General features: G+C 44.5%; 2 protein-coding genes across 2 annotated transcripts in view; one reads left to right on the top strand and one right to left on the bottom strand.

Annotated features, from left to right (window-relative positions):
- Positions 1-2,508: 2,508 nt before the first annotated feature.
- zar1l (zygote arrest 1-like) lies at positions 2,509-5,125 on the bottom strand. The gene is made up of 4 exons (XM_015961600.3): positions 4,527-5,125; positions 3,366-3,458; positions 2,976-3,050; positions 2,509-2,889 (listed from the first exon to the last, which is right to left on the bottom strand). The coding sequence occupies exons 1-4, from the start codon at positions 5,091-5,093 to the stop codon at positions 2,746-2,748; spliced, it is 879 nt and encodes a 292-aa protein (XP_015817086.1). The 5' UTR covers positions 5,094-5,125; the 3' UTR covers positions 2,509-2,745.
- A 1,503-nt stretch (positions 5,126-6,628) lies between these two features.
- pds5b (PDS5 cohesin associated factor B) overlaps positions 6,629-24,461 on the top strand; it is a 53,531-nt gene continuing 35,698 nt past the window's right edge. The window contains exon 1 of the mRNA XM_015961598.3: positions 6,629-6,736. The gene's annotated coding sequence lies outside the window, so the exon portion shown is untranslated. The remainder of the gene's footprint in view (positions 6,737-24,461) is intronic.

Here is a 24,461-nt window from a genome sequence, read left to right as displayed (position 1 = left end):
TCCAGATCTGAGACGATGACATTTTTGTGGATCCAAATACTAATTAACCATCCGATCTGTGGAACTAAGAAAAATGAGACAAACCTAAAGATTTTTCACACAACTGGAGAAATCCTTGACCTGACTCAATTCTACAGATAAACACCAGATGTGATTCCACCTGAGCACTACCTTGACGTGTTGTAAAAATGTTCTATGTGCTCATACCTGGTGGCCGTGATTACCTAGTGAAGATGTCTAGCTTCCTGATGGTCGCCTCTTGATGGACTCACCAGAGCCAGCCAGGAGACTACTTGTGACGTTGTGTAGCATCACTGGAAATGTTTCCTTTATTGCACCAAATTGGGGTGGGGGGCTTTTGACAGGGTCACTTTTTAATAACAGAAAAGGAACTGCTGACTTTTCTCTGCTGCTGTTCCGGGACCTGCTCTTGAAGAAAATGTGCAATGCATGACCCAGTTAAGTGCTACTGACCCCTAACAGCCTTATCCCAGGCTGACTGAAGGACTCCTGCCTGGTTCCTTCTCTGTATCAGTGAACCATCTCAACACTGGCAGACTATTTATGCCTTTATCTGTGCACGGCATGCACGCCCTCTCTGGCTAGCTGTAGCACCATTAGTGAGTGTGCACCCTATATTTATCACTGTTGTACTGTTACATATCGACTGTGTTCACACGCCAGGAGGACGGAGAACACACACGCTGTCTGTCAGTAAGCTGTCAATAGTCACAGAACCATAGAGGCAGATGTTTGTGTAGTTTTGTAGCGGCGCGTAAGGGAAATGCTGACATTCAGCACTTTTCTACGTCGAGACGAAGTCTGTATTGAAGTTGGACGCTTCCTGTCGTTGGTTTTCTTCTTTACTGTATAGATCTGGTCACCTGTTTGCTGAACACTGATTTTTGATATTGATGTTTGTTCTCTCAAATCAAACTGCCATGCATGCATTTTCAGTGTTGCGTATGGGGTGTTTGAACTATTTATTATCAAAATCATGTTTTACCTGAAAGACGAGTTTGAATGAGGTACAAAAAGGAGCTTCGAACTCGTGTGGTCGTTTTGTTTTTCTGTGAGTGGGAGAACATGTTTGCATGCCTTACAAGAAATTGCACATTTTTCAAGCTTTTTAGATGATAGTTGTTGTTTTTCCACTGTGTAAATAGTTTTACAGCTTTTGTGAAGTTGTTTTGAGTTGGAGCGCTGTATAAAATTGTGTCCAAGTAAAAGACATATCAAAATCTTCTTTTGATTTTTTTTTATGCTAAAGATATACTTTTTTTCCTCAATGGTAAAGAAAAACTAAATTTGAAAGGTGTGGTTCACTTGTTTATTCAATGTGTTAGCAGTGGTCTCTGGTAGGAACAAATGCCTTGCAAGTCATTCTGGTGAGCCTGAGGAAGTGCAAGTCAGCTGGAGGAGAAAGTAGCTTCGGACGATAGTTGGACATCTCATCTCTGAACAGCAACACAACTACCACTAACTCTGCTTTGCAATATTGAAGTTTTATTTCCACAAATAACATAAGCCAGAAGAAGTTCTGCTTTGTGGTTAAGTTGTCAGTGCTAACAGTTAGCTTCTGCTAGCTGAGACGTTTCTCTGCAGTTTTCTGGACGCTAAACCAACAGCCCTCCCCGTCGTGAGTCAGCATGGTGAGTTCATTAATGTTAAGTGTGATGTAGATCTGTCAGGATTTTCTAATCCTAAAGATTCAGTCTTATTTTCCATCAGATGCTAATGCAGGAGATAGGTGTAGGAGACCGTTTTCATGCTCAGCCTACATGAAACGCTTCAGTGATGAAACTATTACAAAATGTCTTGAGTGAACCACACCTTTTAAAATTCATTTTTAATCCAAGTTGCAGGAAAAAGCCTCTACGTTCGTGCTTTTCATATAACTTCAAATATTTACTTGGAAATGGGTTTTTCCACAAATTAAACACACAATGCACTGAGTGTTCATAACAAGATTGAATTTCTAATGAAACATTTAGTCAAAGATCAGATCTACACAGCTCATTTGTTTAATTTAGTGCTGAATCACTCCTGTGACACTTAAGGCTGGTGAGACCTTTCAGATTACAGGTGTTAAATCCTTGTGGGTAAGTTTTGCTTTTGGTTCTACTAAACTGACACTAGGAGGTGCTAAAAGCAAGCAAAAACTGACTAGTCTTACATTTAAACTTTATTCTTCTGCACTTCAATTTTAGCCAACTGCAGTATGAACCAGACACAGCTTGTACTTTAATGTGTACAGACACACTTTACACCTTGCAGACTTTCCTAACAGCGAAGCAGAAACAGCTGAGTGTAGAGGCCTCAGATTGTGGCATTGCTGCCCAACTGCAACTGGTTTTGTTTTTTTAGTTTCTGCTAAAATGTCATCAGAAACCAGAAGGATGCAGCGCCTTTGAGCTGCTCATCTGGTTGAACCATGCACACAGCATGCTTCAATGATAAATCTCTAGAAACGGCATTAAAGTGGTCTTCAAAAACTAAAGCTTAAAGTGCAATTCATAAATTTTATTCTTTTTACAAAAATATTTCTGCATCAGTGGATGGAGAAATTACATTTTTAGAAACCGCTACAAAAACCACCACAGACAAAGGGTAATGGTTGGAACGTAAGTGACAAGTCTATGGAGGCAGCTTGGTTTTTGGACATCTTCACTTCAGCAAGTCTGGCTCCATCAGTGTGGCCTCAGACCACCAAGAGGACACAAGGACACAATCAGGCTGAGCAGCTCAGACGATGTATTTAAAGCTATAGGTGGCGTCACAGGACAACCTCATCCCTTTGCAGCGGCAACACAAGTCCTGACGATGAGGCCTCTTCATGTTAATGTGCCTCTGTTTCTTCTCACAGATGCAGCAAGTCTGAGAGCAACCCTGCAAATGAAGGAAACACTTAAATGGATAAGAGGCCAAATTTAATCACATGAAGTCGAGATGCATCACAGGTTTGGCTGACGTACCTTGCAGAGGATAGACTCCACCCTGTAGGGGTTAAACCCCACCTGGCACTTCCGGCAGAGCTGCTTGTAGTACACCTGAGGATAAAAAGGACTCCGATCTTTTGCAAATGCGGAGATTGTATGCACTCAAACACTATTAGGTACACCTTGAAAGGAGCTAAATGCATTTAGGTGTGCCAGACGAGCTAGTCTGAAGATTTCAGAGACTGTTGATATACTAGAATTACTGATCTCAGTCCAATCCAGAATCTGAGAAGTGGAGCAACTGATTCTCAGGTATTAAGGTAGTTCTGAAGGCAAAAGGCAGTCCAACCAGGTAGCAAGGTGTACCTAATAAAATGACCAGCGAGTTAACGTTTCGTTTTCTAGAGAATGTAAACGAGCATTTACCTTACTGGTTCCAGAGATGCACCAAACATAAGCACTCTCCCACCGGATGTTGCACTTCTTACAGTGGAAAAATCCATACCTCTGCTCCAGGAACTAAAATACAAAATGCCATTTATTTTTTTGGATTTATGTAGGAACAAATCTGGCAAAATTGACTGATCTATGTCCCTTTTGTTTGAGTCTAGTCTTACAGATTTAAGACTCGACTCCCATTCATGTATGTAGGGAGCCTAAAGCCTGGGGCACACCGAAGTTGGACGCGCCACGCCGCGCCCGAGATTTAGCGAAGTCAAGTTATTTCCTGATCTTGTTTTAAATGCACCATGGAATTCACATATGATGTTTGTACATTTTAAAGACAAATTGATGCCAAGAAAGCATTTATTTTTCGATTAGCGACTAAAGGTACTTTGCGTTTTAAGATAGGACTTCAAATGTTCGTCTCACCAAATTAACAGCAAACCAGACACGGAGAAGAGTAGAAGAATATTTTGTGAGCTTTGAAGTCTTCTTCCAGAAATGAAGGAGCATTAAACATGAAGAAAACCACTAAATCTGCCCATGTGGTAACAGCTATGCTGAGGGAATAAAGATTTTGCGGTGACACACAATATCTAATTTGTTGTCTTACTAATTAACTAAATTACTAAAAGTCTTACTAAGCTTGTTTATCACAATTTGTGTGACAGACATTGCTGAAATCATTATATTCCATTTAAATTTAAGTATAAAATGTGTGATTCAGGGTGTAAGGCAAAGCAGATTAGAAAATAATTTTTATACATTCCCTTCCATTACATTTTTCTTTGTTCCGAGGACCCATGGACCAACTGGAGAGGTGGGGGACTTGAGCTCCTGATGGTCTGTCTAGATTTCTAGGCTAGGGTTATGCTCTTATTGTAAAGTGCCTAAATGCTTCAGTGTTTAATAGTTAACTCATCCACTTACAAACATAATACAACGGGGTTCAGGTAAAGCGTTAATGATTGAGGAAGGCCGGAGCAAATTCAGTAAGGAGTGCTAACAAAGTGAACCAAAGTTTCGACATTGAAGCTACTATCAGAGTTGATTATTGAAAGCGATTATAGCCCACTTGGCAATACAATGTTTTTATTTTTTACAGTGTATTCCTAACACGCCCTGTATCAGAGACCGACTCACCTGGAAGTTGGAGTCCTTGTTGGAGCGGTGGAAAGTGGTCTTCTGGTCCCTTTCAAAGTCCTCGCCACTGTGATCCGTTTCTGCTTCAGACTGGTCTTGCTCTGAAGCTTCAGCCTCTTCTTTTTCACAGTCGTCGCTGAGACTTTTCATGAAAGCCCTGCGGTCGAACACCGGCGAATAGATGGACACGGGTCTCCGGAAGCGCAGGTTGCTCACCGGCGGCGTGTGGGGCTTCGTCTTTTCCTCCGGTTTGACCTGACCAGGACTCTCGAGGTGCTCGTCGACCAGCAGCGTTTTGGGACCCAAGGAACACTGGACTATTTTATCCACTTTGGCGTTCACCTGCACGCCGCACTCTTTGGTGTTTTCCTTTCTGGCTGGGGGAGGAGGGTGTGCGCCGGGACTGACTTGGGACAGGATGGTCTTGCAGAGCTCCAGGTAGCTGAGGCCCGGAGGGATCATGAAGCGGCCCTCTCTCTTCCCCCAGCTGCTGCCCTGAGCCGGGGGAGCGCACACCGGGTTCCCATAGGCGTTATAGGGCGGAAACGTGTGCAGGAACCCCTCCATCCTAGAGCCAAGAAACCGATCCAAGCACCTCCTTTTAGAATTTATGCAGTTACCATCAAGCCACTTTAATTGGTTAATTGACACCCAGGTGTGCAGGTTCTAATTAAACACACAAAATACATAATTTAGTAATTATTTAACAATAATTTCAGATATATTTTTTTAAATTATATGTCTCTGATGTTCATTGGTAACCTTTAAACTTTTTGCAGCTTTTACAAAATCTGTGTAATTCTGACATAAGTAATTAAAAATTTTCAAAAGGATGTAGGTTCATACATTCATTTTCTGAACCCGCTTGCCCTTGTGGGGTCGCCGGGGGAGGGGGTGGGAATCTCCAGCGGGCAATCGGCAATCAGGCGGGGTACACCCTGGACAGAGAGCCAGTCCATCGCAGGGCAACACAGAGACACATAGGGCAAACAATCATGCACACACACACACACTCACACCTGGGGCAATTTAGACAGACCAATTAACCTAACAGTCATGTTTTTGGACTGTGGGAGGAAGCCGGAGTACCCGGAGAGAACCCACGCGTGCACATGGAGAACATTCAAACTCCATGCAGAAAGATCCCAGGCCGGGAAGCGAACCCAGGACATTCTCGCTGCAAGGCAACAGCTCTAACCACTGCGCAGCCTCGATTTAGGCTCAAATGTCTGTAAATCAGAAACGTTGTATTGGAGCGCCCCCTATAGTTCACACTGTCCATAAAACTATGAAAAAGACAAAACCATCTGTAAAACACCTTCCATTTGACACAATGAAAATATGTTGGAAAATGAATCTCTGTAGAATATTCTAAATTAATTTTTATTAAATTAAAATCAATAACAAAACATATGTTTATTATAATAGAAGTAGCCAATAAACTTATGAAAAGGAAAACAAATGTTACAGGATGCATAAAGGGTTATTTTTAAAATGTGATTTTAGAAAATAACCAGTAGCAACATATATATTGCACCAATGAAAACATGTGTTTGTTTTCCGAAGCTATATTTATTCAAAAGAATAATAATAAAAAACTTTGGTTCAACTAAATGATAAACAACCCGCACTTATAGCGCCTCTCACAGTAAGGACTTCAAAGCGCTTTACACTACAGTTCATCCATTCACACACTGGTGGGGATGAGCAACAATGTAGCCACAGCTGCCCTGGGGCGCACTGACAGAGGCGAGGCAAACTACTATGGTTTATTAGTGTATTTATACACAATCTTTTGTGCAATTTTAGGTTTTCGCTCATCTTTGCGCTCCTGAAAAATAAACAGATTGATGAAAAATATAATAAACTATTGAACATTTTAGGAAACTATGTATTCTTATTTAAATAATGTGCAGTTGCTTTTATTCAATAAAATATTTCATCATTTTTACACACCCAAACACTAAACAAGGTAAGGTTTGAGTTGTTTATAAAACCATTCATAAACAGTTTTATTTTACAAAAATCTGAATTCAAACATGATGTAAGCAGAACGACTTGCGTGGACTCGTCTATAGGTGGCGCTGCTCACTCACGGATGGGTTGTACCCATGGGCTCTGAATCTATGCATGTTGGCGCCATTTTGGAGCTAGGAGGGGAAAGAGAGCTGCAGAGGAGGACACGATTTATCACTATTCATCGGTAACAGGTAAGAAAAGGCACCAACAAGCACACCCGTTGTTTTAAACTGGCAGGATCTCCTATCGCTCCTGCGAATAAATCGGTATGTGTTGGGATTTTCCCGTAGAGACGTTTGGTTCCAAACGGTTAAAAAGGCGGAGCGCAGCCCGCCTCGGTCGCTTGTGTTCTCGGCTGCTTTGCTCGATCCACCGCGCTGCTCAACCTGGTTCTGCGGCGCAAAAACGCGGTTGACCAGTACAATATAAGCTCGTTGGTTAGGCTCGGTGACTCTAGTGGAATGAACAGGCAGTGACGAGACTTGTGGTGTGGCTCGGCTCGGGGTTGTAGGAACCATGTAACGGTTGTTATCCGGGCTGTTTTGTTCCATGCAACGTTGCCATCTGTCCGCCCTCTGTCACTGAGATTGCTGCTGCTAATGCTACCTTGAGCATGCTAACCCCGGCTAGCTGAGTTAGCCACCGTCAGTCAAGCATTATACTGACCGTACTTCTTTAAATGCTGCGGTGGTGAATCAGTATTCTCCATTCATTCATAATGTTCGCTTGTCTATTCGTAACCTGTCGCTCACAAATAACCTTAAATTAGGCTAAATCTCATGTTAGCATCATTTTTAGATATGACGATGCTGACGATGTAGTACGGTGCATTTTTGTCTTTTCTAGTTAAACTGGCGTCCTAAATGGTTGTTGGACAGCGTGATGTTTATCCTTTAGTAATCGTGAAAGCGATTCACTTTCTGCATGTTCGGTTTATCTCAATTTAAAGCTGGTTTTGCTCACGCTTACTTTTTAGTGATCTGACCCGATATGGATTGTTATTGAGTTGTGTGGTGATGCTTGGAGAAATCACCACGAAAAGATGACATTAGTAATCAAATTAGTGCATTATAATATACTAAAAGTCGCTTACAGCTTTGTGTGTTTTTGACTGCTAATCATCAACGTTATAGGTTTGTCAGTGATTCACGGGAGGGAAAACACTCTGTGGGTAATGGGATAATACGGCCATGACACATTATTTTGATTACATAAAAACCACCGTAAACTAGAGTGAGTATACAGATCTACTGCAAAGAGAATGTCATGTTTTTTTATGTGTAACTTACACCATTTGATTTGCTATTAGATGTTGTCAAATACCATATAACCACAGCTTCAAAAAATGTTTTGGAGGCAATTTTTTATTTAGAGCTGCCTATTTATCCTTACTTTACATTCTGAATGGGGAAAAAAGTGCAATTACTGCCACTATTTCCTATTTGTCTGTTGTGATCTGACTGTGTTGAATGCACAATTCTGTCAGTCCACTTATATGTAGATGAAGCACAGTAACAGTGCTTATGTGCTACTCTACAATTAAATAAAATGTAACTACAAGATGTGAGGAGTCATTTTGCTATAGCTGTTATTGGTCTTGCATGTTTTCCACGTGTCTCCATCTATTTTTAATAACAGTATATATATATATATGCGTGTGTGTATAGGTTTTTTTTAATTAAGCATTCAGTGATTCAGTAGAGTTGTAGGTTAATTCTATTTTATTTATGGCCACATGATCACATGTGTATAAACGTGGGACTGATGTTAACCTTTCCTCTCTGGCTCGTGGTTGTTTAGGACAGCCTTCACATGTTTAGATTGGGGGGTTGCACCTTCTTGAAAATAAACCTTGAAAATAATTTCAGCTTGGTTTGATTTCAAGAAAATACAATCTCTTTAACAGTGCTAGCTAGTTTTCTTTCGTGTTGAGAGTGCCCAAACAGAGGTCGTTAAGTTCACCCTTGCAGCCAGCTGGTGTCCACTCTTCCTTCTTGTTGTTGGCTCTTACCCACTCCCCAAAGATCATCCCTGGAGTTCGAACCGAAGGGCGGATCTGTCGTTGTTCAGATTAGGAACTGAGAATTTCTTTGGATCTTCAAAGTTGTGCTTGAAGCTGTGTTTAAAGGACCAGAATTGGCAGAGCAGAAGCAGTGGGATAGAAACCCTCCACAGGGAGGTAAATGTGTTTAACTGTGATAAACCAGTAATGAGCTCAAAGCAGCCCATGGACAAGCTGTAGTGTGGGGTAGAGCTAGCCCCCTTGTTATTATTTACTACTGCTTTTGTGGAATGTTGCCTGATGGATGGTAACACACACATGAGTTTGGGAAATAGCCTGCCATGATTGGCTGATCGCTCTCCTTGTGTCAGTGTCGTACAGCGATGGAGGGACGGCCTCAAATTTGGCAGCAGCTGTGGGGTGGAAAAGAAGGTCAGAACCAAACGATCTGGCAACCTGCCAATGTTGAGTGTGTTTGTTCTTTGTGTTTGTGTGTTTGCTGCAGCTTGAACGATGCTACAGAAAACTGTCATGATGCGTGAATACATTTATAATGCAGGCTTTAAATTTGACAACTCATTTCTTCTTAAGTAGATAAATAAACATTAAACAAAGTGAAAACACAGTCTGACCTGTACAGTGCCTAAATTCAGGTTTGTTTTCAGTGTTAAATCATTTGTAGTGGTCTTTGTACCAGACAAAAGGGAGAACAGTTAGCAAGAACAAAGGCTGAACAATTTATTGCAGCAACAATTATGTTGTCTTTTCAGAAAACAGTTTTTGATAGTTTGTGGTCATGTGATGGATTCTCGTGTGTGTGTGTGTGTGTGTGTGTGTTTATCACAGACTGGTGATTATTATTTTATATATGTACTACTGATATGATTGCTGGGGGTAAACTATTATTTTTAAAACTATTATTCTGACGATTATTTTATCGAATAGTCGACTATTCTAATGACTATTTAGACAATTAATCTAATGATTATTTTTCTATTGCACAGTTAATAAAAACCAAAAAATCTAATAAATTCCTCAAAAAACTGATAAATTGTTACTGTAAGAGAATAAACACTACAGGCCTTCCATTTTGTATAACACTGCTTTTATTGTGTTGGTTGGTTATGTTCTGGTGATGTGTAGAACTTGGGAGTGCAGGCTGCTGCCTGAGAGGTGGTTGGAGACAGAGTGTCTCTATGCTGCTTTGTTTTGGTCACTTATGTGCGTGAAGTGAGTGGTGTTACAACCCTTCCTGGGGAGTTTGGCTTGTGTGCAAAAATGAAGGGAAAATAACACGGGATTTAAAAGTTAAAATGATGATCAGGTTTATTTACAACTACAAAAAAAAATCTTTCCATCCACAGGTTGGGAGTAATAAAACTAATTCTGCCTGTGGGGAATTAAAACAAAAGTACAAATAAGTTGGGATGTCCCACTGGGCAAAGACTACAGGGTTCTAGACCAAAATAAGGATCTCCAAAGGTCCAAACTCTAAACTGGGCAGTTAAACCAAACTCAAGGTGATATTTTAAACTAAACCGAAACCCCACAACACTCTAAATGTAATAAAAGGAAGATCTATGCCACAAAAAGATTAACTCTAAACCAAAACGTAACAGCTTATCTAAATGCGAGAAGCTATTAGTGAAAATGCTAACAGTAGCTTTACCAACGTTAAGTTCAAGTTACCAAGTTTAAATAAACCAAAAATACCTACCAAACAGACCAGCACGGAGGAGAGACTGCTACCACAAAAACAGCTCTCCTAATGTCTGAAAGAAGCTCCTTTATGAAGGGAGGAACGCTCCCGGTGATTTTCTACATCTACGATAGAGACGAAGCAGCGCATCTGAACCCTGAAGTTGTTGTCCTTTGCCGGGAGATGAAGGCAGGCAAAACAGGAAAGGAATCTAGTATCGGACGGACATTGTTCCGGGTCTTCGGTATTTGGTGGAGATGTTAGTGAAGGCGGAGAAGATGGTGAACTAAAGGAAAAACAGACAGATTAAACCTCTATTTACAAACTCCTGGGGATGCAACAAGTGGGCGTGGTGCATCGACTACCGGATCTGACATCGACAAATTTTTAGAATCGAGCCGTCCATGTTATCGAGGCTTCGCTACAGCCCTAGATATGATACTGATTAGTGTTGTCAAAAAAATCAATACCCAGATACCGTAAATCCTCTAATACAGGCCCGGGCCTGTATTTGACTCAAGCTCATCAAGCTCCAGGCCTTTATTGGAAGGAGGACCAGAATTGGAGGCAGGCCTCAATTTCTATTTGAGCAAAATGAACTAATGGTTCGCTGAAGTTTTTGACAATTAAAAGTGCGCCCACATTTTCAAAGTTAAACACATTTCTTTTAACAGCGGTAGTTTCTGCTTCAGCCCTCTTCCCCACTCCCCCGCGCAGCGGCCGCAAACTCACTGATGCGCCTGCAGCCTCTCGGAGTTCCTGCTGCTCTAAACATTAAAATAATTATTTCATTTTCTGTTCCTCACTTCTGATTACCTTCAGTGGTGTCTGTTTGTTGCAACCACCAGGTACAAAAACTAACTTGTTTTTATTTGACTATTTTTCTGTCCTGCCTGTTTATTATCTTCCTGCATCTCCTCTCAGTCCTAAAGAAAAACTGCTACCTGGGTTCATACATATTCACCTTATGAGTTACCTTTGAACTGCAGTTCTAAAAGATCTACCGACCGCAAAAACAGCGGAGTGCTCGCCGGCCACATCAGTTAGGTGCATCACCGGAGGACAAAACAGGTGGTGTGCCCCGATCCACAGCACCGAAACACATCTGGCACAAATAAAAGAATAAAAGACAGAAAACATAAAAGGAAATGAGCTGACTTGATCGATTGCTTGTTGAATTAGTTTTTGAGGTGGCGACACCTGATTTGATAATGTTACTGTGGCCGTGCTCAGGACGCAGATGTCTGGAGCGCGTCAACCATCAGAGCTTTGCATGCACAAGCTGGTTAAGGTTAGGATGGGGTGAGGGGAAGGTTAAATTGCAAGAGGGTAAATGTCACAATTTGGTTAAATGTCCGTTTTACGGCGGGTGTCAGTACCGACGCTCTGGCACAGCGCGTTGCCTCCTGACGCACAGGAGCTTGTCACCTGCTGACAGCAGGCTGCTGTCTTTTCCGTGGACTGCATCTTGCCGGTCATTATCACGTGACGGCGACTAGTCGATGACAGGCATAAAAAGTCACTACAGAGCAGTGAAGTCGACTAGTGACTAGTTTATACAACCCCTGCTACTGCTCCCCAGAGTGTTTTGCAGCATAATCAGCACGTTCTCTTTGAACTTGATATCAAATTTTCGCCTCCTCTTCATCTCCGCACGGTTAAAGTTACCCTCATGTTCTATCACTGGCAAATCAAAGGTGAGACGGATGACACAACCGCACCCCGTACTTGCTTTTTACCACATTCCACCCGGCCACATTAAAAAACCGGCCATTATTCACCTCCGCCGACTCCAACACCGGCCAAAATATGATACCCGGCAGTTAATTAAATACAGGCTATTATTAGAGGATTTACGGTATAAATCGATACTAAAAGTGGTATCTAAATTAGATATTCCATCCCTGTGGTATCGATATTATGGAGTCTCACATATACACAGCCTTCTTCAAGTACACCGACACGCACGACAGCCAGATGCCGTAAAGCAGCCTCCGCCTCCCAGACAAACAGAAGAAGAAGACGCTGCATGGCTACATTGCAATTTCCCACGCAAGTTGTCTTCGATCCAAGTTTTGTTAACAATGGCAGCAGCGAATTTGGGAGGCGCTTCACAGCCCAACTTAATTAGCATACCAAGTCCGACACGTAGTTGTATATTCACGCTTATATGCTTAAAGGAAAACTCCCGTTTATTGCAGCCCGGACTTAACTTCTAGCGTGCAGTACGTTTGTTTACTCACGCTGACAACTTTGGTGCTACTTGGATTCCCTGGGGTGTTTAGATCCAGTGGCGAATCGCACAGTGTATAGCCATATAACGGGTGCGGACAGGCACCCATGGTGCAGCCTCGAAATAAGACATTATCTGCACCAAAACATCTCAATATCGAGAGGTTTTGTTAGGAATCATTAACATGATTCCCCTGTTCGTTTGGAGCGGGTCTGGGATTTCTAGGCGTAAACAGACTCTCGGCTATTCTAACCGGCGCTTTTAATGACGTCACTGCCATGCGCCAATCTGTTGTCCTACTGTGGAGAAATTTGTTTTCTCCCTTTATTGACCAACAGATAGGGCTGGGGGTAAACGATTATTTTTAAAACGATTATTCTGACGATTATTTTTTCGAATAGTCGACTATTCTAATGACTATTTATACAATTAATCTAATGATTATTTTTCTATTGCACAGTTAATAAAAACCAAAAAATCTCTAATAAATTCCTCCAAAAAATTGATTAATTGTTTCTGTAAGAGAATAAACACTACAGGCCTCCCATTTTGTATAACACTGCTTTTATTGTGTTGGTTGGTTACGTTCTGGTGACGTGTAGAACTTGGGAGTGCAGGCTGCTGCCTGAGAGGTGGTTGGAGACGGAGTGTCTCCATGCTGCTTTGTTTTGGTCATTTATGTGTGTGAGGCGAGTGATGTTACGACTCTTCCTGGGGAGTTTGGCTCGTGTGCAAAAAGGAAGGGACAATAATGTGGGATTTAAAAGTTAAAATGATGATCAGGTTTATTTACAACTACAAAAAAACAAACAAATCTTTTCATCCACAGGTTGGGAGTAATAAAACTAATTCTGCCTGTGGGGAATTAAAACAAAAGTACAAATAACTAGGGATGTCCCACTGGGCAGAGATTACAGGGTTCTGGACCAAAATAAGAATCTCCAAAGTTCCAAACTCTAAACTGGGTGGTTAAACCAAACTCAAGGTGATATTTTACACTAAACCGAAAACCCACAACACTCTAAATGTAATAAAAGGGAGATCTGCACCACAAAAAGATCAACTCTAAACCAAAACGTAACAGCTTATCCAAACGCAAGAAGCTGTTAGCGAAAATGCTAACAGTAGCTTTACCAATGTTATGTTCAAGTTACCAAGTTTAAATAAACCAAAAACACCCAGCAGCAAACAGACCAGCATGGAGGAGAGACTGCTACCACCAAAACAGCTCTCCTAATGTCTGAAAGAAGCTCCTTTATGAAGGGAGAAATGCTCCCGGTGATTTTCTGCATCTGCGATAGAGACGGAGCAGCGCATTTGACCCCGGAAGTTGTTGTCCGTTGCCGGGAGACGAAGGCGGGCAAAACACGAAAGGAACCTAGTAGCGGACGGACATTGTTCCGGGTCTTTGGTATTTGGCGGAGATGTTAGTGAAGGCGGAGAAGAGGGCGAACTAGAGGAAAAACAGGCAGATTCCTCCTCTATTTACAAACTCCTGGGGATGCAACAAGTGGGCGCGGTGCGTCGACTACCGGATCTGACGTCGACGAATTTTTAGAATCGAGCCGTCGACGTCTCGAGGCTTCGCTACAGCCCTACCAACAGAGTTGTTCAAGAGTACAGAAAAAACATATGGCATTACATCTTATGACAAAAATGCACCTTAAACAGAGTTTAAGCAGCAAAACATCACTCTGCAAATAGTGTATATATAGTGAGACAATTCATGATTTAAAGTGTTAACTTTCGCCAGTTTTTGTATGCACGTTTTAAAAAATGCTGATACTTGAAAGGTTTAAGCACTTCTCTCGTCTCGTCTCGTCTTCCTCCGCTTATCCGGGTCCGGGTCGCGGGGGCAGCATCCCAACTAGGGAGCTCCAGGCCGTCCTCTCCCCGGCCTTGTCCACCAGCTCCTCCGGCAGGACCCCAAGGCGTTCCCGGACCAGATTGGAGATGTAACCTCTCCAACGTGTCCTGGGTCGACCCGGGGGCCTCCTGCCGGCAGGACATGCCCGAAACACCTCCCCGGGGAGGCGTCCAGGAGGCATCCTGACCAGATGCCCAAACCACCTCAACTGGCTCCTTTCGATCCGGAGGAGCAGCGGTTCTACTCCGAGTCCCTCCCGAATGTCCGAGCTCCTCACCCTATCTCTAAGGCTGAGCCCGGCCACCCTACGGAGGAAACTCATTTCGGCCGCTTGTATCCGCGATCTCGTTCTTTCGGTCATTACCCAAAGCTCATGACCATAGGTGAGGATTGGGACGTAGATCGACCGGTAAATCGAGAGCCTGGCTTTCTGGCTCAGCTCCCTCTTCCCCACGACAGATCGGCTCAGCGTCCGCATCACTGCAGACGCCGAACCAATCCGCCTGTCGATCTCCCGATCCCTCCTACCCTCACTCGTGAACAAGACCCCGAGATACTTAAACTCCTCCACTTGAGGTAGGACCTCTCCCCCGACCCGGAGGTGGCAAGCCACCCTTTTCCGGTCGAGAACCATGGTCTCAGATTTGGAGGTGCTGATCCTCATCCCAGCCGCTTCACATTCGGCCGCGAACCTACCCAGCAAGAGCTGAAGGTCAGAGCTGGATGAAGCTAGGAGGACCACATCATCCGCAAAAAGCAGAGACGAGATTCTCCTGCCACCAAACTCGACACACTCCACACCACGGCTGCGTCTAGAAATTCTGTCCATAAAAGTGATGAACAGAACCGGTGACAAAGGGCAGCCCTGGCGGAGTCCAACCCTCACTGGGAACAGGTCCGACTTACTACCGGCTATGCGGACCAAACTCACGCTCCTCTGGTAAAGGGACTGAATGGCCCTTAACAGAAAGCCACCCACCCCATACTCCTGGAGCGTCCCCCACAGGGTGCCCCTGGGGACACGGTCATAAGCCTTCTCCAAATCCACAAAGCACATGTGGATTGGTTGGGCAAACTCCCATGCCCCCTCCATCACCCTTGCAAGGGTATAGAGCTGGTCCACAGTTCCACGGCCAGGACGAAAACCACATTGCTCCTCCTCTATCTGAGATTCAACTATCGATCGGACCCTCCTCTCCAGTACCTTGGAGTAGACCTTTCCAGGGAGGCTGAGGAGTGTGATCCCCCTATAGTTGGAACACACCCTCAGGTCACCCTTCTTAAAGATGGGGACCACCACCCCGGTCTGCCACTCCCTAGGAACTGCCCCCGATGACCACGCAATGTTGTAGAGACGTGTCAACCATGACAGCCCTACAACATCCATAGCCTTGAGATACCCAGGACGAACCTCATCCGCCCCCGGGGCTCCGCCGCTGTGTAGTTGTTTGACTACCTCAGCAACTTCTGCCCCCGAGATCGGACAGTCCATCCCCAGGCCTCCCAGCTCTGGTTCCTCCTCGGAATGCGCATTGGTGGGATTGAGGAGCTCCTCAAAGTATTCCTTCCACCGTCCAACTATAGCCTCAGTTGACGTCAGCAGCTCCCCATCCCCACTGTAAACAGTGTGAGCGAGTTGCTGCCTTCCTCTCCTGAGGCGCCGGACAGTTTGCCAGAACCTCTTTGGAGCCGATCGATAGTCTTTCTCCATGGCCTCACCAAACTCCTCCCACGCCCGAGATTTTGCCTCGGCAACTGCCACTGCTGCACCCCGCTTGGCTATCCGGTACCTGTCTGCTGCCTCCGGAGACCCACAGACCAGCCACGCCCTGTAGGCCTCCTTCTTCAGCCTGACGGCTCCCCGAACCTCTGGTGTCCACCAGCGGGTACGGGGGTTGCCACCACGACTGGCACCGGCCACCTTACGACCACAGCTAGCAATAGCCGCCTCGACAATCGCAGAGTGGAACAAGGCCCACTCGGACTCAATGTCCCCCACTGCTCTCGGGACGTGGTCAAAGCTCTGCCGGAGGTGGGAGTTGAAGACCGTCTTGACAGGTTCTTCTGCCAGGCGTTCCCAGCAGACCCTCACTATGCGTTTGGGTCTGCCAGGTCTACGCGGCATGTTCCCTTGCCATCTGATCCAACTCACCACCAGGTGGTGATCAGTTGACAGCTCCGCCCCTCTCTTCACTCGGGTGTCCAAAACATACGGCCGCAGGTCAGATGATACGACTACAAAATCTATCATCGACCTGTGACCTAGGCTGCCCTGGTACCAAGTGTACCGGTGGGCATCCTTATGTTCGAACATGGTGTTCGTTATGGCCAAACTGCGGCTTGCACAGAAGTCCAATAACAAAACACCGCTCGAGTTCTGATCAGGTGGGCCGTTCCTCCCAATCACACCCCTCCAGGTCAAGCTGTCATTGCCCACGTGAGCATTGAAGTCCCCCAGCAGGACAATGGAGTCCCCTGATGGAGCACTATCTAGCACTCGTCCCAGGGACTCCAAAAAGGGTGGGTACTCTGAACTGATATTTGGCCCATAAGCACAAACAACAGTCAGGACCCGTTCCCCGACCCGAAGGCGCAAGGAAGCTATCCTCTTGTCCCCCGGGGTAAACCCCAACACACAGGCAGAGAGTCTCGGGGCTAACAAAAAGCCAACCCCAGCCCTCCGCCTCTCACCCGGAGCAACTCCAGCAAAGTAGAGTGACCAACCCCTCTCCAGGTCTCGGGTTCCAGAGCCAATGCAATGTGTCGAGGTGAGTCCGACTATATCTAGCCGGTACCGCTCAACCTCTGCCACAAGCTCCGGCTCCTTCCCCGCCAGCGAGGTGACGTTCCATGTCCCAAAAACTAGTTTTCTTGTCCGGGGATTGGACCGCCAAGGCTCCCGCCTTGGTCTGCCACCCGATTCACATTGCACCGGACCCTTCATGTTCCTCCTGCGGGTGGTGGGTCCACAGTTGGACGAGCCCATGTATCCGGTTCGGGCTGGGCCCGGCCGGGCCCCATGGGCGAAAGCCCGGCCACCAGGCGCTCGCTCACGGGCCCCAACCCCAGGCCTGGCTCCAGGGTGGGACCCCGGTAACCCTCCGGGCCGGGTACTCCGACTCTTCGTTTTAACCGCCATGAAAGATCCTTCGAACCGTTCTTTGTCTCACCCTTCACCTAAGACCAATTTGTCATGTGAGACCCTACCAGGGGCACTAAGTGCCCCAGACAACATAGCTCCTAGGATCATTAGGGCACTCAAACTCCTCCTTGAACCGTCACCTTATCGTGGTGGTTTAAGCACTTTATACACTTAATTCTTAACATTTAATTTTTGCAATATAAATTGAGGAATGTTATGTTTTGACTAAACTTGTTCAATAAATTGGTGTTTTTAAATAGTATCGAAATTGAGTATCTAGTTTTTCCCCCAGTATCGAATCGAGTTTGAAATTTTAGTATCGTCACTACTCTAATACTGATATGATAGCAGAGGCACAAATTTAGTGTAAAATAAGTAAAACATGGAAATTAAATTCTGTGTTTTAAAAAGTGATATCTACTTTTCTATGGGTGTGTGTATTGACAGGAATCTAGTGAAACAGCCATTTACAGTATCGATGCATAAAATGTAAATAGTAGCAGGGGTGGACATTAACTTCAAAACCAACCGGCCAGCCGGGCCGGTAACTCTGAATATTTACCGGCCCTGCCAAGAATCTACCGGCCCCGCTGGTCAGCTGCCAAAATGAGTCAAAATAACAACTGAACCGTTTTAAATGTAATAAACCTTTATTTTGTACACATTCACAAACATAATAACGTATTCAAGTTTGAATTTGTTTGTTCCCTCAACAAAACACGATTTTGGCATCGCATACTTCCGGCATACAACTCAGTACATCACCAACTCCGCTTTGCTGTATTCGAGCCATTGACTGTGTTCGAGATGAGCTAGTTCTGCGCAGATTAGACCAGCGGTGATCGGCGAGCGGTGCATGCCGGTTAGATTTGTGTCGGAATTGACGTCGACTTGCTCTGACGTCATGCATACGTAGGCAACGATAACCTCGTGAGATCAAGGCGGCCGCAGATTTTGGAGCCAAGCCGCTGCAGTTGCTCTCCACCGGCTGCAAAACCTAGGGGATGACGGGAAACACCTGGCTCTCACCTGATCTAAGATCTGATTGGTTCATATTTTGATCCAAACATCCGGTGGTAGAACATGAAATGTTAGTTGGTCACATGTATTCTGTAAATCATGTAACGTTGATGATGACAACAATATAGGCCATAGAGAAATGTGTTTTGTTTTCTTTTGTCACGTTTCCTATGAGCACACTAAACCTACAGCTGCTAACCTTTACTTATTATTACAGTCATGTTTTCATATACAATATATGACATCCACAAGCACGTGAGGATGTGTTTCAGCTGCTAACAGGCACCAGAATTAAAATTGAAAATTGAACAAGTGTGAACGCTAACGCAATATCTTCATCCATAGTCACCCCCGAGCTACACATACAGGGAAGTCCAAGAGATTCAACTGGCAGAAACAACTGTTTCACACCATAGTCTCTCTCCTCTCCTCTCCTCTCCTCTCCTCTCCTCTCCTCTCCTCTCCTCACACACACACACACACACACACACACACACACACACACACACACACACACACACACACACACACACACACACACACACGTAGAGGAAAAGAGCTGAGGAAATTGAGGACACCAGGTAGTTAAAAGAAAAACCACAGCGGAGCCGAGGCGCGCCTCGAATGGGGCGCGTCTGATCTGAACTGAGGAGCGTCCGGACTTCGTGAGCGATTCGCTTCGGGCGCTTCCGCTGCCGGTGTGTCCCCGGCGAAACGCCGGCTTTCAGCCACTCCCCCTGCTGCTTCCGTCTGCTCTCGTCTGTTTTCCAGGCGAGGCGCTGCTCAACTCGAACACGGCCATTCTCTGCGCCTCCCATCTTCTTTAAACCGCCAAGAATCATTTTACCTACGCACACGCGTCTCTGCTTCATACCGTTTCGAACTGTCTCGCTTCTCTTAACCAGTTTTAAAGCGTTTTGCCGGAGATTTCATCAAGAAATCCCATCCCTGTGGTGGTGCGATCTTCCTGCGTGCTTGTGTGTTTCTAGCGTGGTTCCACTTCCGTCTTTAATAGTGAACTTATAGTTCACGTGACTATAACTAATCGTGCAGTACGTGCACGGATCGTACAAGTGCAGTAGGTGGCTAGAGGCGCGCAGGTTCACGCGCGCGAAACGAAAACTGCGGCTTCCTACAGGGCGGGGCCATAGGCGAAAGCCGGTGTGTAAATGACAAATAAAGCTTGGGCGCCACCCGGGCGGTAAGTCGTCAAGTATTTACCGCCCGACGAGAAAATTTAGCGCCATTGGCGCTCGGGCGCTTTAACGGTCCACCCCTGAGTAGGAACTTGAAGTAATCAATTGTAAATATCTTTTCACTTTATTTTATTATTATAGTTTGAAGAATGCCATAACTGTCAAAACCAGTGCAGATTATTATACATGTGCAACACTGTTAAACCATTTTTTCAGTAAGATAATTGTAATTTTTCCATGTGCTTATTGAAAAGAAAAAAAGCTGACTAATCACAGAAATAATGATTAGTTGATTAGAAACTAGTGCTCATCTAGAACATTTGAAATTTGTGTTACAGCAGTTCATATTTTCTACTTTAAATATCAAAATATTACAGAAAGTTAGCGAATCGGTAGCAAGTATGCAGGCGCTTCAGTATTGTAGTGGGCATAATCATCAACAGACACGTTTGTTTTGTAAGAGGTTGAAAGTAATTTGTTTTAACCAGCGTTTCAGGATCATGAGGATATTTTCAGAGTCATGTCTTGGTGAAGCAGCAATGAAAAACATTTTTCTTGAAATTTTTATGTAAATAAAAACATTCAAGAGCATATTTTAGCCAAGAAAGCTCATTAGCAAATTCTAGTTTAAGGCTTCTATAGGAGAACAACAAGCAGGCATGTTTCAGAGTCAGAATAAGCTTTATTGCCAGCGCTCCAGCGACCCAGAGCATAGGAACTTGACCCCGCAACACAACCTGACCAAGGTTAAACACATACACATGTAGACGAAAACAGGTACAGGCAGTCACGAGAGCAGCCAGGACGGCGCTCATTTCATTAGATGAAAAGGGTGTTACATGAGGATAATTGGGGTAAGGTAAAAAAAAAATGGCATAGCAGAGTTAGATCCAGCGGGGAGTAACTCTATTATACAAAAAAAACCTCCTCAACATAGAAGCACGAACATCACAGATACAAAACATCAGAGTCCGATGGGGAGGCGGGGTTGGGCGGGATCCTGAATCCTCCAACGGGAGCTGCCCTTATGGCGCTCAGCCAGCTGCAGACAAACAGGTGGGAGGGAGGAATGAGGGACAGAGAGCACATTGAGTTTCCTGCAGGTTTCTGACCTCAAAGCAGAAGTCACAATCTGAAGGCAGGGGGGGAAGGTCGGGACACAGCATCTGTCAGCATTCCTCCTTTCGTGGGGGTGTGTTGATGGCAGCCTTGGCGTCAGATAAGGATAAACAAAACTTTGTTTAGGGCAGGCAGAGATAATTTCCCTCCCTGCCTTGGAGTCTATAAGTGATCATTCATGTCCACCAGTGAAGCCAATTATACGTTCTAAACATCCCCACACCGTCCGGCGACCCTCTTCGAGATGACATCCATCTTGCGCACTAACACAGGCAACGCCGCGAGGACATTGTCCAGCTTACGGTTCACCTCGAGTAACGTCCCAGTCTGTGAGGTCACCGCACGGGCAGCACATTCCGTGGGTGCGGGTCGCACTCCAATCGCTCCCGTCTTCCCAAATTTCCAGAAAACCAGATATCCTCCCACTCCAATCAGAAGAAATCCAGTGATCATCAGGCCGAATATCCACAAATCGTCCACGTCCTCGATGGACAACTGAGAGAGGCACACGATTCGCCAGACCTCCCAAGAATCGAGTGCATATCCCGCTGCGAATGTCCCCTCGGGACAGGTGGAAGCCCCCTTCTCCGTTCTCATTGTAGAAAAAATCTTATCAATCGCATTGAATGACCAGTTAATTAAGTCCATTTCCAAAAAAGAAGTAGTGATTTCAGGAGAAATGCAGAGAAGTGCTCTGTAGGCAGACAGGACAGAGAGCCTTGGGGAAGCAGATAAGGGAGCTGAAGAAAAAAGCGTCTGTACTCTCTGAGAGCTGGATAAAGAAAAGCAAAAGTTTCAAACTTTTATTAAAGTGCTCTCATCTTGGATCTGGGAAGGTTCTGGAGTGGCTGGTCTGAGGATCTGGAGAGTGATGATGGAGAAGCAAGACAGAACATCTTCAGAAGCTCCTGTAAGACAAGTATAATAGTAAAAAAACAAACAAAACAAAAAACAATAGTAAATAAGTGGATGAGCTTAAGAAGAAGGGAGTTTTGGACAGAAAGAGCACTGATGTTCCAGCTGGACTCAGGAGCTACGAATCGAGGACAGACTGATACGTGGCACCATCTAGTGGCCACACTTTTAAGTAATCATCAGGTCTGACTGAAACTGCGTTTCTGCCTTTTACAGGTGGACAGAAAAAATAATAATGTTGACACATTGTTGATAATATTACTACATTTCAAGGCTTATCTATACAGTGAAATTAGTTGAAATAGAGCAGAGTTGTATTAGAAAACAGTAGTCTGCAGCAACCTCTACATCCCGGCGAATCTGTGATGAATTAGTGCTGCCTCAACCTCCTCTTCTTTCATTGGGTCACTGGAGTTTAAATTAAGTGGAGAAACCCATCGGGAGGGCTCTGCATAAATGAGAGTAAAGTTGAATTTTAAACGCGTGAAAACTGTCACAAAGTGGCGTTATAAATGGCGTTTTATGTCACAGAGCGGCAAAAAAAGCAGCGTTCAATGTCCGTACAAAATGCTGTTTTTTACGCCACCCACACAGGGAACACATCTGGGATTAGGGTGACGCAAAAAACGGCGTTCAATGTCCTGAAAAAAACGTCGTTTTTTCCGGCGTTCTACGGAACCGTTAAGAACGGCACTGGCTGGCGTCAAATACGGCGTTCTGGGAGAGTTTTCGCCGTATTTTACGACGTCTTGACACATCAAACAGCGTTTTTTTGCCATCTCTAAACTAGACGGGTTGGGAAAGTGGCGTATTTTGGCAGTTCTGGCTTTCCATATCGCCGAGACATGTCACGTCGCTAAGTTGTTAGCGCCGCGCGCTAACACGTCAATAGTGCAGCGTAGCCTGTTGGAGGTTTTAAGGGTTCAGATGAAAACACCCGACCTCTCAGGCTGCTCACACATCGATCTTAAGTTGTCGCTGTTGCGCTCACATCGTAATACAGTATTAGATGCGGTTAAAGTCAGACATGAAAAAATAAATAAATTTTACATGAATAAGTGATGCTTAGCCTGGTGGGGGGAGGAAAACCTGGCTTAGTAAGCACTGGAGGAAACCCTGTCAAGATCATCAACACTCATTTATCTTAATGCTATTGAAACATGTAAACCAAAAAGCATTATATCCACTGCTACCTTTCTAATTTTAAACTCAGTAATTTATGCTGTAACTTCACCTTGCCCTGCCTGCTCCTCCTTGCTGCCTGCCGGCTGTGATCACAAGCAACAACATAGTAGTTCCCGCTGCTTCTTCGGGAAACAGCACACAAAAAAAAACTTGGGATCTTGTAGGCGTGGCGGTGGGATTTCAGCCGTGGCGGGCCGCCACGGCTACGCCTATGTAAGGGAGACCCTGCAATACTAACTACAGGATGATATTTGCAAATTTTCAGACTGACTTTAGTCGGAAAACTCAGATCAGACACCTCCCGAGACACTTCCAGTGTTATCGCGAGGTCTTGGTATTGAAGGTGGTAAAAATGACTGCCAGCTTGCAGTTGGAGTTTGAAGTGCACCACAAAAAAAGAGTAAATACTAGGGCTGGGGGTAAACGATTATTTTTAAAACGATTATTCTGACGATTATTTTATCGAATAGTCGACTATTCTAATGACTATTTATACAATTAATCTAATGATTATTTTTCTATTGCACAGTTAATAAAAACCAAAAAATCTCTAATAAATTCCTCCAAAAAATTGATTAATTGTTTCTGTAAGAGAATAAACACTACAGGCCTCCCATTTTGTATAACACTGCTTTTATTGTGTTGGTTGGTTATGTTCTGGTGACGTGTAGAACTTGGGAGTGCAGGCTGCTGCCTGAGAGGTGGTTGGAGACGGAGTGTCTCCATGCTGCTTTGTTTTGGTCACTTATGAGCGTGAGGCGAGTGGTGTTACGACTCTTCCTGGGGAGTTTGGCTCGTGTGCAAAAAGGAAGGGACAATAATGTGGGATTTAAAAGTTAAAATGATGATCAGGTTTATTTACAACTACAAAAAAAACAAATCTTTCCATCCACAGGTTGGGAATAATAAAACTAATTCTGCCTGTGGGGAATTAAAACAAAAGTACAGATAACTAGGGATGTCCCACTGGGCAGAGATTACTGGTTCTGGACCAAAATAAGAATCTCCAAAGTTCCAAACTCTAAATTGGGTGGTTAAACCAAACTCAAGGTGATATTTTAAACTAAACCGAAAACCCACAACACTCTAAATGTAATAAAAGGGAGATCTGCACCACAAATTATTATTTTTATATGTGTTCAACATGTTTAAATATCGCTTGTTTTTACATTTCTAGTGTACAGCGCCTTGTTTGGTTGTAATGCCTTGTGAATGCGCTTTATAAATAAATTGGATTGGATTGAAAAAAGATGAACTCTAAACCAAAACGTAACAGCTTATCCAAACGCAAGAAGCTGTTAGCGAAAATGCTAACAGTAGCTTTACCAACGTTAAGTTCAAGTTGCCAAGTTTAAATAAACCAGCAAACAGACCAGCACGGAGGAGAGACTGCTACCACCAAAACAGCTCTCCTAATGTCTGAAAGAAGCTCCTTTATGAAGGGAGAAACGCTCCCGGTGATTTTCTGCATCTGCTAGAGACGGAGCAGCGCATTTGACCCCGGAAGTTGTTGTCCGTTGCCGGGAAACGAAGGCGGG

Source organism: Nothobranchius furzeri, chromosome 10, assembly GCF_043380555.1.
Source record: "Nothobranchius furzeri strain GRZ-AD chromosome 10, NfurGRZ-RIMD1, whole genome shotgun sequence".
Taxonomy (NCBI): Eukaryota; Metazoa; Chordata; class Actinopteri; order Cyprinodontiformes; family Nothobranchiidae; genus Nothobranchius; species Nothobranchius furzeri.
The sequence above is the reverse complement of the archived record's forward strand: the minus strand, read 5'-3'. Positions and strand labels throughout refer to the sequence as shown.